This window comes from Mobula hypostoma, chromosome 8, assembly GCF_963921235.1.
Source record: "Mobula hypostoma chromosome 8, sMobHyp1.1, whole genome shotgun sequence".
Taxonomy (NCBI): Eukaryota; Metazoa; Chordata; class Chondrichthyes; order Myliobatiformes; family Myliobatidae; genus Mobula; species Mobula hypostoma.
In genome coordinates this window covers 49,816,426-49,833,372 of record NC_086104.1, presented here as the reverse complement: position 1 = coordinate 49,833,372, position 16,947 = coordinate 49,816,426, and the positions used below count along the sequence as shown (strand labels likewise).

Here is a 16,947-nt window from a genome sequence, read left to right as displayed (position 1 = left end):
TGATCCCGGAGGAAATTGGTTTTCGTTACAGTTGCACCATAAATAATAAATAGTAATAAAACCATAAATAGTTAAATTGTAATATGTAAATTATGCCAGTAAGTTAGGAAATAAATCCAGGACCAGCCTATCAGCTCAGGGTGTCTGACCCTCCAAGGGAGGAGTTGTAAAGTTTGATGGCCACAGGCAGGAATGACTTCCTATGATGCTCTGTGCTGCATCTCGGAGGAATGAGTCTCTGGCTGAATGTACTCCTGTGCCCACCCAGTACATTATGTAGTGGATGGGAGACATTGACCAAGATGGCATGCAACTTGGACAGCATCCTCTTTTCAGACACCACCGTCAGAGAGTCCAGTTCCATCCCCACAACATCACTGGCCTTACGAATGAGCTTGTTGATTCTGTTGGTGTCTGCTACCCTCAGCCTGCTGCCCCAGCACACAACAGCAAACATGATAGCACTGGCCACCACAGACTCGTAGAACATCCTCAGCATCGTCTGGCAGATGTTAAAGGACCTCAGTCTCCTCAGGGAATAGAGACGGCTCTGACCCTTCTTGTAGACAGCCTCAGTGTTCTTTGACCAATCCAGTTTATAGTCAACTTGTATCCCCAGGTATTAGTAATCCTCCACCATGTCCACACTGACCCCCTGGATGGAAACAGGGGTCACCGGTACCTTAGCTCTCCTCAGGTCTACCACCAGCTCCTTAGTCTTTTTCACATTAGGCTGCAGATAATTCTGCCACACCATGTGACAAAGTTTCCTACCATAGCCCTGTACTCAGCCTCATCTCCCTTGCTGATGCATCCAACTATGGCAGAGTCATCCGAAAACTTCTGAAGATGACAAGACTCTGTGCAGTAGTTGAAGTCCAAGGTGTAAATGGTGAAGAGAATGGGAGACAAGACAGTCCCCTGTGGAGCCCCAGGGCTGCTGATCACTCTGTGGGACACACAGTGTTTCAAGCACATGTACTGTGGTCTGCCAGTCAGGTAATCAAGAATCCATGATACCAGGGAAGCATCCACCTGCATCGCTGTCAGCTTCTCCCCCAGCAGAGCAGGGTGGATGGTGTTGAACGCACTGGAGAAGTCAAAAAACATGACCCTCACAGTGCTCGCTGGCTTGTCCAGGTGGGCGTAGACACGGTTCAGCAGGTAGATAATAGCATCCTCAACTCCTAGTCGGGGCTGGTAGGCAAACTGGAGGGGATCTAAGTGTGGCCTGACCATAGGCCGGAGCAGCTCCAGAACAAGTCTCTCCAGGGTCTTCATGATGTGGGAGGTCAATGCCACCGGTCTGTAGTCATTGAGGCCGCTGGGGCGCGGTGTCTTCGGCACAGGGACGAGGCAGGACGTCTTCCACAGTACAGGAACCTCCAGTTCCAGCAACATCCTTGTGAGGTCTCTCTGTATCCTTTCAACCTTAGGACGTCACAGGAACCCTTCCAGAGCTTCAGGCTCATGTTGAATACATGGCGAAGTACTGCACATCGCTGAGGGGCACAGGCTTTGAGCACCCTGGTACTGACACCATCCGGTTCTGCAGCCTTGCTTGGGTTGAGACGTTTCAGCTGTCTTCTCACCTGAGAAAATGTGAATGAAATCTGGTGTTACACAGTCACCAGATACTGTCTCTCCTTCTGACCTTACAATGAAAGAAAACCCTTTACTAAAGCACTTGCAGGACTTGGGCCTAGGATATTTCTCACATGCCTGACTGCAGCATTGTCCCAAGCATGGGATCAGTGACCTCCAGTCGGCATTTTTGGATGCTCTATAAAATGTCTTCCCTTCAAAACCCATTGATTTCTTTTTTTTTTTAATTTTATTTTTATTTGGATAAGGAGTTCACAATTATGTTGTACTTTTTTCACACATATAACCTTTTCCATTTTTTATATGTATAAAACTACAATTATTTATACATTCTTAAGTACACATTGAGATGATATAAAAGCAAAATAAACATTTAAATAGATAATTATGTACTGTGGTAATTCTAACCTATTAGGCTAAGTAATGAAATTAGTTGTTAAGAAAAATGGTAATAATAGTTTCCATACAACCCTTCTGGACCATTTCCACTGGTCCAAAATGTTGCATACAAGCCTATATACCAACCATTGTAGGTGTTTATATCCCAATTTGTTCGTGCTTGTTCCTGCCCGCAGACATAATTATCCAATCCCTATGTACTTATTTACTTAATTTTTTCATTGTTTTTTATCCCTTTCCCAAATCTTTCCCTTTACTTGTGTTAATTCTCTATTTTCCAAAAAAAAACAACAAACATTTAGACTAGGGGTGCTTACGTTAGCAATATTACTGTGTTGATGAGAAGAGCAATATAAATCATTAGGAGAGTCGTCTAAAGTCTGCTCGCATTGGGGTTATATATTCAATCCATTTATTCCAGATTTGATAAAATGTTTCTTTTTGAGTTCTCAGGGAGTAGGTCAACTTTTCCATTTTAAATATTTCCAAGATAATTTCGTACCAATCTTCTAATGTAGGTGGTATTGGATTTAGCCATTTTCTAGTGATTGATTTCTTACTTGCCGCTAAGAGGACCTGCAGCAACTTTATATCTTCCTTCTGTTCAAGGAACAATACATGCCCCAAATAGAGCGTCTCAAAGTTCAGAGGTACCTGGGACCTAAGTACCTTAACTAATGTTCTATGAATACCTTCCCAAAATAGACTTAATTTAGGGCAATCCCAGAAAATATGAAAATGATTTGCCTCCTTGGAGCCGCACCTTCTCCAACACATCACATTTGTATCTTTATATTTTTCCTGATATGGGGTCTTGAAGTATCTTATAATGTTTTTCCAACAATGTTCTCTCCATGTCAAAGAATTAGTCGAGGACCATTGAAAGCTGCAGATTTTCCCCCAAGCCTCCTCTGAAAGTACCAACCCCGCTTCTTTCTCCCACTTCTCTTTAATATACAGTGTATTTACATTTTTAGCATGGGAGAGTGCATTACATAGGCGAGAAACTGATTTACCAGGTATTGAACTGCGAGCCGAATTCAGAATCTTGAAAAATTCTAATTCTACTGTTGATAGGTCTGTATATCTACAACTCTGGTTAACATAGTTTCGTATTTGAAGGTACCTAAAAAAGTCATTATGTTCTAGGCCATGTTTGTCCTGCAGGATTTGGAAACTTTGTAATACTCTTTTATCTATAAATGAGAGGTAGGTTGTAAGACCTTTCTTTATCCATAGCTCAAATCTTTTATCTCCTCTGTTGGGAAGGAATTCGGTATCATATGCACACCATCTAAAGAGTTTTAGCATGTTATTAATTCCACATGAATTAACCACCTTCTGCCATACTTTTAGTGTAAGATTTATCCAAGTATTATTAAATTTTTCCAACTGGGCCATCAATCCTTTGTCAGCTATTGAGGCCTGAAGAGGAAAACTGTCAACTAATCCAAATTCTATTTCCTTCCATCTAGCCTTATATTCCCTATTACACCAATATAACAGAGGGGTTATCTGTGAGGCATAAAAATAATTTCTCAGGCAAGGAAGAACCATACTTCCTCTTTCCTTCCCTAACTGTAAGGTGTTATATCGAATTCTAGGTTTCCTTCCTTGCCAAATGAAGCAGGAAATCCATTTGTCCCATTCCCTGAATTGATTATCATCCACCTCCACTGGTAAAGTACAGAAAAGATATAATAACCGAGGAAGAATATTCATTTTTATAGTATTTATCCTTGAATTTAAACTTAAAAAGGGGATAAGATTCCATCTATGCATATCTGCTTTTATCTCTGAGATTAATGGCCCATAATTTACCTGTGACAGTGTTGAAAGATCCTTCGGCAGGGTTATTCCTAAATATTTTAATGATTTAGCTTCCCACTTAAGATCGTATGTATCCTGCAATTTTTTGGATGGTGTATAATTTAGGGACATAACCTGCGTTTTCTTTACATTTATTTTATAACCTGATATTTTCCCAAAGTCATCCAACCGTGTAAACAATCCTATAAATGATTTTTCTGGTTCACTCAGATAGACCAAAACATCATCTGCGAATAACGCCACTTTCTGTTCAATCCCTGCCACCTTGATACCTTTTACGATTTCGCTCTGTCTTATTAGTTGGGCAAGTGGTTCAATATATAGCGCAAAAAGGAGAGGAGAAATTGGGCATCCCTGTCTAGTGCCTCTCTCTAAAATGAAGGAGTCAGAGAGGTCCCCATTTATCTTAATTCGGGCTGTTGGGCTGTCATACAGAGTCTGAATTACTTTAATAAACCTTTCTTGAAAGCCGAATCTTCCTAACACTCTGTATAAGAATGCCCAACTAACCGAATCAAAAGCTTTCTCAGCGTCCAATCCTACTACCATTGTCTCTGTCTCGTTCTTATTAACCTGTTCTAATATGTGCAGAGTTCTCCTTATGTTGTCCCGTGTTTATCTTTGTTGAATAAATCCAGTCTGGTCTAAATGGATTAGACCAGGTAAAAGCTTTTCCAATCTGCGCGCTAATATAGATGTAAATAGTTTGTAATCTAAATTAAGAACACTAATTGGCTGATAATTGCCACATTCTAGTTTATCTTTACCCTCTTTAGGAATAACTGAAATAATCGCTTCTCTCCAGGAAGGTGGAGTTTCTCCTATTTGCAAGATCCAATTAAAGGTGTTAAGTAGTAATGGGGCTAACTGTGTCTTCAGGGACTTGTACCACTCTGAGGTAAACCCATCAGAACCCGGGGACTTTCCAGCCTTTAACCTAGAGATGGCCACGTTCAGTTCTTTGACAGTTACTGGTTCTAATAAACTTTCATTTTGTAAATCTGTAAGTTTAGGTAGATCTAAAAAATTCAATACACTGTCTATATAGGGCTCATTGGGGGCCCGGGGTTGGGAGTACAGCTCTTGATAATACGTTTCAAAACTCTCTTGAATTTTCCCTATTGTACTCTCCACAAGCTTTGTCTTTGGATTCTTTATTTTATGAATTGTATTGTCTGCTTGTTGTTTTCGTAATTTATATGCTAATAATCTAGCTGATTTACCTCCTACTTCATAATTCTTTTGTCTCAGGTAAAGAAAATTTCTTTGAGTTTCCAACGTATAAATATCATCAATTTCACTTTGCAATTTCCTAATTTCCTGTTTTCGATTTGAATTACTTTTGTTGCTATCTCCAACTTGAAGTTGTTTTAATTTTCCTTGAAGGTCTGCTAATTTTTGTGCATTGATTTTTTTCATGTGAGTAGTAATGGAAATAATTTTCCCTCTCAGTACAGCTTTCAATGTATCCCATAAAATCACTGGTGATGTTTCTCCCGTGTCATTAAGGTCTAGATATTCTTTGATTTCTCCCCTTAATCTCTCCATTACTTTTGGGTTATTAAGTATATGTGAGTTTAGCCTCCATAGTGTTTTCCTCATTTTCCTTTCCAGGATTAGAGACATAGAGACTGGGCTATGATCCGACAGATCAATTGTTGCAATATTACAGTTTTTTATCCTGAGTCTATCTGTATTAAAGATAAAGAAATAGTCTATCCTTGAATAGGCTGAATGAGGGAAAGAGTAATATGTATAATCTTTACTAGTAGGGTGTAATTCCCTCCAGACATCTATAATTCCCAACTCCTCCATCAATGAATTCACTTTCCGAGTCAGAGGTTTATTCTAAGTAACTATTCTTGAAGAATCTAATATAGGATTTAATCTAATATTAAAATCCCCTCCACAAATTACTACCCCTCGAGAACTGACCATTAGGTCAAAAATGTGTCTATAAAATGACCATTCACTACCTGGAGGAGCATAAACATTCAGCAATGTTATTTCTGTACCTTCTATTCTTCCTGTGATTTTTACAAACCGTCCTTCTTTGTCTCTAGTCTCTGAAATATGTTCATAATTAAGAGTACTTGATATTAAAGTAGCTACCCCTCTTTTGTGACTCAATTTATATGATGAATGAAATACATGCTTAAAGCCCATTCTTTTTAATTTTCCATGTTCAGATTGGCTCATATGTGTTTCCTGGAGGAAAGCTATTTGTGCCCTCTCTTTTTTCAATTTAGACATAATCTTATTTCTTTTAATTGGATTCAAAACCCCATTAACATTATAGGAAATTATTTTTACCAATTCAGTTTGCATTTTTCTCTAGTAGAAAAAAAGCACTCTCCTTTTCTAACCAAACAGTAAGCAATCCCTTCTCAACAGTAAACCAAGACATATAACCACACCCTAGACATTTCTGAACGTATAACATTTGAAAATTTTCCCCGACTTCCCACAGTGAGGCCTGAGCACCGACCCGCCTCAGTTCAGAGGGATAACCTCTATCTTCACCCTGTGTTAGAGGGCCCTCAGCAGTTTGAATAATCATAGAGAATTTTCTCCTATTTATGTCTCCACCATATTGCTATCATTCAAGTTATTCCGCCTAGATTATTTTCAGTTACCAGTTTTCATTTTACTTTTAAGTCCGATTTACTCTTTTCAGTCATTTCTCTTAATTAATCTGTATTCTCTGTACATTCGCGTCTGAATATTTGCAGCTTTTCCTTGTAGTTTGACACTCTGGTTCGAGTGGAGCGTCCTCCCCCCACTAACTGCCACGACTTCTGCCGAATCCTCTCCGGTAGCGACTCCGGTTGGGTGATAACTTTAATAGGTAGTCCCCGGTCCGCCAGGTCCGACGTTGCCTCCTCCACCGTAGCGTAAGTTTTTGTCCCTTCGTCGTAAAAGACTCTCAGCCGAGCTGGATACAGGGTCTGGAATCTGATGTTGTTTTCCTTCAGGACTCTCCGTGTTTCCGTATATTCCTTCCGTCTGGCAAGAATCCCCAGTGCGTAGTCGTGGTCTAAACTGATTTTACAGTTGTTCCACATGAAACCTTTCTTTTGCCATGTTCTTTTAAGCACCTCTTCCTTTGTTCTGTAACTGAGAAATCTGATCAGAATCGATCTGGGCTGGGTGCCTGCCGGAGGCTGTGGTGCCAACGCGCGGTGAGTCCTTTCTATCTGTAGGTCTTTTGCGGCCGGTATATCAAGGTTCTCTCTAAGCAGCTTCTCCACGAAGGGAATCATCAATCCGGGTTTACCTTCGGTTCCTTCGGCAACTCCGTAGATCCTCACATTTTCCCTTCTCGAGCGGCCTTCTTGATCTATTAGTTTCCACTGGAGTTGGTCTTGTAGCTTCAGCATTTCTGCTATCACTTCCTCTGCATTTTGTAGCTTCTCTTCAATTCCAACAATCCTCGCTTCGGCTTCATCTATCCGCGAGTTAGTTTTTACTATTTCTCCTTTAATATCTTCCAGCTGTTTGCTGTTATCTTGTCGGAACTCGCGAATCTCTCCGAGAATCAAAGACAAAGTCACCGATTCCCCCTCATTATCTCCGTCCTGGCTTGCCGTGGGAGAGCTAGGCCCTTCGCCTTGCTGCATCTCTTTATGTTTATCAGCCTTCAGAGCGGACTTTTTATACTTGTTCTTAGACATCATCCTTGCCCCTTTTATTAATATAGTTATGCAATATTAAGTATTTGTCTAAATTCGATTTTGGGGCAGTTTACCTTTTTTGTCGAGAGACCTTTTCCTTACGCCGCCATTCCCTTGATGACCCGGAAGTCCTCTCCAAAACCCATTGATTTCATTTCTAACAGCAAGGTTTGATGCCACACGTTGTCAAATACTGCCTGGACATCATACACAGCCACTTTCCCCTCCACCTCTGGAGTTCCACCCTCTGGTCCACATTCGGACTTATACTGAAATGAGGAATGGAGTAAAATGCAAAAACAGAAACAAAGCTTCATATTAATGATCAGGTTATTGGTGAGTTTTCTCCTTTGGCATCTCCTCACAACTTGCTTCACACTGGATTTGTGAATGCTGAAACCAGAGAGGGGACCCCGGCTCACTCACCGATGGGGTGGGAAGGGAGTGCAGCTTTGTGAGGTTGTGTGGTACTTGGGTCAGAGGTTCTCAACACTGTGGTGGTGTCACATTTCTTCAGGGATACCTTCAGCATGATTTTGAATCTTTTCATCTGACCACGTGGATATTCTCTTTCATGGGAGAAACTGGAATAGAGAGACCCTGTTTCTAGAATCTTTTGTCAGGCAAGTGTGTAGAATAGCCTGTCCACTATAGCACACTGAGTGTAACGAGAGCCTAAGTGCTGGGGATCTTGATCTGGGAAAGGACATAGATGTTAGTTTGCTTATCCTTCCAAATGAACTAAGGATTAGACACTAGAATACTACAGCACAGTACAGGTCCTTCGGCCTTCGATGTTGTGCTGACCCATATATTCCTTTTTTTAAAAAAAGTACTATACCCACACTACCCCGTAACCCTCTATTTTTCTTTCATCCATGTGCCTGTCCAAAAGGCTCTTGAATACCCCTAATGTTTTAGCCTCCACCACCATCCCTGGCAAGTCATTCCAGGCACCCACAACCCTCTGTGTAAAAAAAACTTACCCCTGATGTCTCCCCTAAACTTCCCTCCCTTAACTTTGTACATATGCCCTCTGGTGTTTGCTATTCGTGCCCTGGGAAACAGGTACTGGCTATCCACCCTATCTATGCCTCTCATAATCTTGTAGACCTCTATCAAGTCCCCCTCTCATTCTTCTACGTTCCAAAGAGAAAAGTCCCAGCTCTGCTAACCTTGCCTCATAAGACTTGTTTTCCAATCCAGGCAACATCCTGGTAAATCTCCTCTGCACCCTCTCCATTGCTTCCACATCCTTCCTATAATGAGGTGACCAGAACTGAAGACAATACTCTTAAGTGTGGTCTCACCAGAGATTTGTAGAGTTGCAACATGACCTCTCTACTCTTGAACTCAATCCTCCTATTAATGAAGCCTAGCATCCCATAGGCCTTCTTAACTATCCTATCAACCTGTGCAGCGACCTTGAGGGATGTATAGATTTGAACCCCAAGGTCCCTCTGTTCATCCACACTCTTAAGTAACCGACCGTTAACCCTGTACTCAGCCTTCTGGTTTGTCCTTCCAAAATGCATCAGCTTACACTTATCTGGATTGAACTCCATCTGCCACTTTTCTGCCCAACTCTACATCCTGTCTATATCCTTTTGTAACTTTCGACAACCTATAGCTCCATCCAATCTTTGTGTCGTGCGCAAACCTACTCTCCCATCCTTCCACCTCTTCACCCAGGTCATTTATAAAAATCACAAAGAGCAGGGGTCCCAGGATAGATCCTTGCGGCACTCCACTAGTCACCGACCTCCAGGAAGAATACTTTTTTCCTTCCACTACTACCCTCTGCTTTCTTCCTGTAACCCAGTTTTTTTTTATCCAAACAGCCAAGGTTCCATTGATCCCATGCCTCATGACTTTCTGGATGAGTCTGTCGTAGGGGACCTTGTCAAATGCCTTGCTAAAATCCATGTAGACCACATCTACTACCGTATCCTCATCAATTTCTTTTGTTACCTCTTCAAAAACTCAATTAGGCTCGGGAGGCACAACCTTCCCTCCACAAAGCCATGTTGACTATCCTTGAGTAGACTGTACTTCTCCAAATGCTCGTAGATCCTATCCTTAAGGATCCTTTCCAATAGTTTGCAGACCACCAACGTAAGACTCGCCGGTCTATAGTTCCCAGGATTCTCCCTATTACCTTTTTTAAACAAGGGAACTACATTTGCCATTCTCCAATCCTCCGGCACCTCCTCTGCAGCCAAAGAGGATTCAAAGATCATAGCTACTGCTCCAGCGATCTCTTCTCTCACTTCCTTGGGTAACCTGGGGTATATCACGTCCAGCCCTGGGGACTTATCAATCTTGATGTTTTTAAAAAGATCCAACACTTCTTCTTCCTTAATCTCCACATTGTCCAGCACACAGGCCTGTTCTATTTCGACCTCACCCTGATCAAGGTCCTTTTCAACTTTGCAGCTCCTCCCATGGAAGGTCAGACACCCTGAGCCAATAGGCTGGTGCTGGACTTATTTCCATCTGGCATAGTTTGCATATTGTTGTTTGATTGTTTGTGGTTTTTGTATTTCTATGTTTATGCTCTATTCTTGGTTGGTGCAGCTGTAACGAAACTCAATTTCCCTCAGGATCAATAAATTCTGTCTTTTCACTTGTGAATACTGAAGCAAAGTATTCATTTAGGACCTCCCCAACCTCCTCCTCCTCCAGGCACATGTGGCCTTCTTCATCCTTTAGCGGCCCCACCTTCATTCTTGTCATCCTTCTGTTCTTCACATACACATAGAACACCTTGCGGTTCTCCTTAATCCTACGTGCCAAGGCCTTCTCATGCCCCCCTCGAGCTCTCCTAAGTCCTTTCTTAAGCTTCTTCCTGCCTACCGTATATTTCTCATGAGCCCCTCCTGCTTCCTGCTTCTTATATCTAACATATGCTTCCTTCTTCCTCTTGACGAGTTGCCTCACGTGTTTCATCAGCCACGGTTTGCTTTCTTCCTTGTCTCAGTGGGACAAACCTATCCTGAACCCAGTACAAGTGGTCCCTAAACTTCCTCCACATTACTTCTGTGCTTTCACCCTTGAACATCTGTTTCCAATTTACTCTCGCTAGTTCCTGCCTCATCCCTCCATAGTTAGCCCTTCCCCAGTTAAGCACTTCCCCATTTTCTGTTTTTGTCCTTTTCCATAGCTATGCTGAAGCTAAGGGAGTTGTGGTCACTCTCACCAAAATGCTCCCCCACCAAGAGGTCTGCCACCTGACCAGGATCATTACCCAGAACTAGATCCAGTATGGCCTCTCCTCTCGTTGGCCAGTCCACATACTGTGTCAGGAATCCTTCTTGAACACACCTGACAAATTCAGCCCCATCTATCCCCCTTGCAGTCAGGAGGTGCCAGTCAATATGATGGAAGTTGAAATCACCCATAACTACAACCCTGTATCTCCTGCACCATTCTGAAACCTGCCTGCTTATCTGCTCCTCGGTGTCCCGAGGGCTATTTGGGGGCCTATGGACTACTCCCAGCACAGTGATTGATCCCTTCCTATTTCTGACTTCCACCCACACTGACTCAGTGGTCACTCCCCCTGCAGCGTCCTCCCTTTCTATAGCCGTGATACTATCCCTGACCAGTATTGCAACTCTCCCCTCCCCTTTTCTACCTCCCATCCTATTCCTTTTAAAACACCTAAACCCCGGTACCTGCATCAGCCAATCCTGCTCTTCCTCCAGCCAAGTTTCAGTAACGGCCACAACTTCATAGTTCCATATACTGATGGTCCATGCTCTAAGTTCATCCCCTTTATTCCTTATACTCCTAGCGTTGAAATAGACACATGTCAACCCCTCTGACTGGCTACGTTTATGTTTTGTCCCCTGCCCGTCCTTCCTCACCAACTCAGAACACAGCATTATGCCCTTGTCCTTCTACCCTAATCTCTGCACTCACATTCTGATCCCCACCCCCTGCCAAACTAGTTTAAACCCTCCCCAACAGCTCCAGCAAACCTGCATTATTGTAGAAACAGTGGCATCTATCCAGGGCCTTAAGATGCTTGCTAGAAGTTGTCCAGATCTCAGGCGCACGCAGGAGGGCAGGGATATCTGTTGTGCCAGGATGGTGAATTGATGTTCTAATATCCTTTTCCTCAAGACTGTGTTTGTGTATTGAAGGTGCTGGTAAATTTCTGCCTTTTACAGGAGGTGTCTTGAGTCCATGTTGGGCAAGATTCCCATCTTCACTAGTCCCATTTGCCCCATATTCCTCTTAAGCCTTCTCTCTATCATGTATCTTTCCAGGTTGTTTTTAAACACTGTACCTGCTTCAACCATAATATTGTAAATATGTCCTGGCCAAGGTATTGTACAAAATTGCCCTCCTTGCTTTGCCTGGCCTGTGTGACTCCAGACCTGCAGCAATGTGCTTGTCTCTGAAATGACCTCGCAAAGCATCCAGTTGTGATCATCCTCTTGGAAATAAAACCAGACAAATCACCTAGAATTGACCTCGGCACCAGAAATGACGTAGAAAAGAACTGAGCCATTTATCAAGCAATGGATCGAATTGGCTAAATAACTGGCTTTTATGATGTAGGGATCTTGGGAAGAAATTGAATCGGATAGTCAATGCTGTAGTTCTTGCAGCATTTACCTCCTCATTGGCAGAAGGAAGGAATGTTGGCTGTTGAAGTGGATTATTCATTGGATAACAGTTAAATGAATAATACATTTATTTACTATGTTATTAATGGAACTAAAATACTTTTATAATTGCAGGAGCATTTCCACCTACCAAAGGTCAGACAGTGGCGACTTCCAGACCTATGGTCCTTGACTCATTCTGGCTCTTCCTAGTACAACTAATGGGATTTCTTTCTGGCTACATGTGGTATAATGTTCTGTACTATTTGTATCACTGCCTGGGGCTCTAGGAATTTTGAAAACTAAAACATTGAATTAGGATATGAACTCCAGTGTTTGTGTCAGTATCCATGCGTGAATACCAATATTTCTTGAATGATGATAAAGAAAAGAAGAATGGATTCATTTCCTGTCATGTTCAGTGAGATTTTTAAACTCAAGTCTAAAACATTTAGTTCACATCATGAAGTCTACAACTTGATGTTAAGGGTTCTGACGAGTTTACGTGTTCATTAAGCATCCGCACTGTTTAATTATGCTGCATATCCTCAGATGTCCTCTTTTGGAGGGATACTGCTGAAGAGTATTTCAATCTATTGCAGTAAACGTCACATCTTTCACCATTGCTTCAGATGGCAAAAGTTGCCCAGAGATGAATCTCAATGGAAGAAGCCCACATCTACCTATTACACTGATGAGGAACCTGTCAGAGCTGCCACAATTTTGTCTGGTGTTGGCAGAGGGAAGTGTTTGTTTCCCTAAGCAGTTATTCAATATTTTGTTTTGTGATTAATTAAAAGGCCACTTTTAAAGCATGGTCTAAAGCATCTAAAATTCTAGTGAGTGCAGTTCATTAATTGTCAATAATATTTATATAGTTACTGGTAAAATAGTTATAAAAGCAGAAGTAATGTTTCATTCTAGTTCTAGTACATACAATGCAGTACATCTGAGTATGGTTTAGTTGAAATGACCAAATATGGTGATACAGCCAATCATGTAGTATTTTGCACTTGGTAAGAAGTTGCTAGTTGTAGTTAGTAAAGAATTACAGCTGTAACGTCACAGAATAGCCAGGCTGTTGCATAGCATTAAATAAATGTTATGAAAGACTTGACTTAATGGACTAGAAACAGCAAAAAAATAAGTTTACAAACTAGTTGAAAGTACAGGTCATTTGATTAACATTTACTCTGTTCCTTTATTGTACTCAGATTCTGGCTGTATCATTTATTGTACACCCTCTACTGTGTATTCAACTTTTGTGGGTACAGTATCACTGGATTGTATGATATGATGCCAATCATTTTTAATTGTGTCGATCAATCTGAGTCTGAAGTTTCAGCAGGCTATTTATGGCTGTTGAATTTGTTATTTGGAAGTTATGACTTGATTTTCAAAAGGTGAGACAAAAAAAGTGTTCAGATTTGTCTAATTTAAGTTCAGTGTTTTAAGTTTCAATTAGTAGGCTTGTGACATGACATATAGACAGATGTTTTGCTGCCTGTCACTGGATTCTGCCACCAGTGACAAGTTCCGTTGTTCCAGAGGCAATTCAGATCAGGAAAATAAGCTCACTTTGGAAAAAGGGAAACGCATGTGAATATACATGTATATTTGATGTCCGAAGGTAGACACACTGGATTAGTTAGGACTCTGAGTATGATAGCATGTGTGATACATTAATGTACCCCATGAGTTAAAAATATAATTATCTCTGACATCACACTGGCAAAAGAATTGTCAGTTGACAGTTTTTAAGAATTACAGTCTAAATTCAAGGAAATGTTTATGTTTAAGTCCCTCTTCTGCCTATTTTTTTGTGGGGGAGGTAGGAGCTATCTGTGTTCATATGCATTTCTGGGAACACATATAGTGGGGTGTTGAACTGTGGCTTGTTCCTATATGTACTCTTTTTCATGCCGTATGTGCTACTGGACAAGTATGATACAGTTTGTGTTGAAGGCTGTGGATAGCCCTCTCAACATTTTACTGGGGAATTAGACACCATGGAGGCCACATTTAAAATAAAATACCCTGTTTCAATAAGCCAACAGTTTTAAACTGCTGATTTGGTAACTGGTCAGCAGGAAAACTGTAAATGAATATGAATTATTAAGCAAAATATTTAACTCAGAATTTTGAACAAACTGCTTTATTTTGAAACTAGAAGCTCAACAGGATGGGAAACCGTTATGCTAATTAAGGATGGTATAGAATAGTTTTAAAAAAAGATAAATTATAGAATATGCACAGCAGATGGTGATATGTTGACATCTTTTCAATGAAATGCATCAAATGATGTGATTACTTTTTCCAATATTCCCTGTATTTTCTGTAAGGAGGCAATTTTTAACTTTAGTTGAGCACTGACGTAAACGTGTTGGATCTTGGTTATATCTAAATACAAAGAAAAACAGTATTGAACTGAATTGTGTGGTCAGTGTATTGGCCTTGCTTGTATACTTTAGTTTCACTGTTAATTGTTGTTTCTTGGGCTAGTCTGAATTTCTTTTAGTTCTATCAGATGCACATTATTGATTGTAAGTGTGCAGTACGAACGCACAGATACCAGAAATAAAATGTTGCTGAGATCTACAGGTATCTCTGTACTATTATCTTATAATTTTGAGAGCGTCAACACATGACAGAATAAGTTCAGTAAGTCTAACTTGCTAAAACTTCTTTATATTTGGCTATTGTATATGTGATGTGAGGTTCTATCACATTCTGCTATTTTTAAGTTCTCAAATATCAAGTTTCCTGTTTTAACAAATAGGAAAAAAAGTTTATTTGTTTATATATGCCTCTGTCTTCTCTCAGTTGGTGGAATAGATAGATTTTAGTTTAGAAGCAATATGACCATTTTTGCCATTATTTAAAATTTACTGTGGAAATCTTTAATGGAATTGCACCAGGTACAATCTTAGCTGGGTGCTGTTCTCAGCAGTGAGACTGCATTAAAAGACAATGGTACAATTAAATAAGGAGAAAGCTGAGGGGTGCAGAAAACATTGTGACAACTCACCTGCATCAACTGTGAATGACTTCTGTCTAGTTTTTGTATGCCAAGTACTTGCACTCGCACATCAGTCATTCAGCACACTTCATCCTATGTATTTGCAATTGGTTAACATAGACTAATGACACCCAAATTTAAGCAGAGTAGGCTCTATCAGTCCTCATCCCGAATGGAAGCAAACCAATAAAACAAAAACTGGAAGTGAATCAGGCAGCATCTCAGTGGAGAGAGAAATGAAGGTACCATTTTAGTTCAGTAACCTATTGGAATAAACTTGTAGTTTTCTAAAATAATCCTGAAACAAAAGTAAGCAGGCAGAACTTTTGGAGTAGTGGCTTATCTTTGTCTTTCATCTGCAGGGATTGCTGGCCTGTGTAAATTGGCAATCAGCAGTGATGTTTAGATTGCTCTTCATGCCTAGTTCCTAGGTGCCTTGAAATGGGTCTTTATACTATCCCACCCTGCAACACTGGCGTGAGGATGGCTGCCTCAAAATCAGTTCAGGAAAGACAATAAGACAATCTGGAAGCATGTGCAGGCAGCAAGTCTGTAAAAAATGCAAACTTATAAGAGCTATTAAATGAATAAAACTGGCTGGTAGTAGTCCTTCAGAAAAGAAAATTGAGAGCAGTTTAAGCTTTTTATTCATTTACCCAGATGAATAGTAATCATCATCTTCTGAATTTCACTGAGAATTGGCCACCCTCCAATTTACAGGTTTTTCTCATGAGGCCTGGGTTTTAATAGAAATTGGGAGTGAGCAGCAGAAAGATCTCAGGAGACAAAGATACATTTAACAAGATGGGCAACTTAATGTTTCCATTTGTGGAAAGACTGCAATGAAGAAAATGTCTTGTATCTGATGTAGAGTTTGTCTAATTTTGTAAAAGTGCTCTTTTCCAGTTTTTGACTTTGCAAAGCGACATTGTTATCCCATCAGCATATTTGTACTCGAACAATTGAGTTTTATTTCCTTGGGGTTAGAGGGATAGTGGGATAGTAATTGAAATTTCCTTCCCCAACCCAGCACTGGCTGTCTGTGAAATATGCTATTAATGCTCGTAGTTGACGGTATCTTGTGAGGTTTAGAGTTATGAAAGTTAATCTCTTGAAAGATCCAAAACATTGATGGATAAATTTGAGTTGGGCTGTATCCAGGCATGCAGCAATTCAACGGGGAACATTCAAAGAGACAGAACGAAATATTTCTTGAGAGGGCTTGCCAAATCTGGATCTGTTTTCCAAGCAACTTAATGGGTGAATTTGTAAAAGAGTTAATGCTACAAATCTGAAGCATATGAATTTAAATACTACTCTTTATTTTTTAAAAGTTCTGCACAGTTGACAGCTACGTTCTCATTTTATCCCTGCCATGTTATCATTAAGTATGCTGTTTACGATTTTAATCTCACAACATGAATTTGACAATAGCCTTCGACCAGTTTATTGTCAATGTCAAATTGCAAAAATTCTTGATAATCTTTGTACTTAATTGTGTTCACTGTTTTACAACTATTGTGTATTACAATATGCACAGAAAGGATATTAATAAAATAATGCATTAAAAACATCCAGAAGTGAATACTTGTGCCTCATTTCATCAAGGAGCCTTGTTTTGTTTTTAGTTGTTCTCCAATTTGTTGATTGATTCATTGATGCTCGATGTTGGCCTCTTCATGTATTTTGTGTGATGCAACAAACACACACGCAGTACTTTTAGTTCCTTTTTGTTCTGTTGGCTTCCTCTATTAAGTCCTTGAGTCTGTTTCCACCAGTGTCACGACACTTCATTTCTCTCCTT

At 40.5% G+C, this 16,947-nt stretch overlaps 1 protein-coding gene across 3 annotated transcripts in view; it reads left to right on the top strand.

Moving 5' to 3' along the window:
• The window catches only part of lpgat1 (lysophosphatidylglycerol acyltransferase 1), an 82,030-nt gene extending 65,315 nt beyond the window's left edge, over nucleotides 1-16,715 (top strand). For all 3 annotated transcript variants that reach the window (XM_063055828.1, XM_063055827.1, XM_063055826.1), the window contains one exon: nucleotides 12,260-16,715. In XM_063055828.1, coding sequence (XP_062911898.1) covers nucleotides 12,260-12,414 — 155 coding nt within the window. In that variant the 3' untranslated portion in view covers nucleotides 12,415-16,715. The remainder of the gene's footprint in view (nucleotides 1-12,259) is intronic.
• Nucleotides 16,716-16,947: the final 232 nt, after the last annotated feature.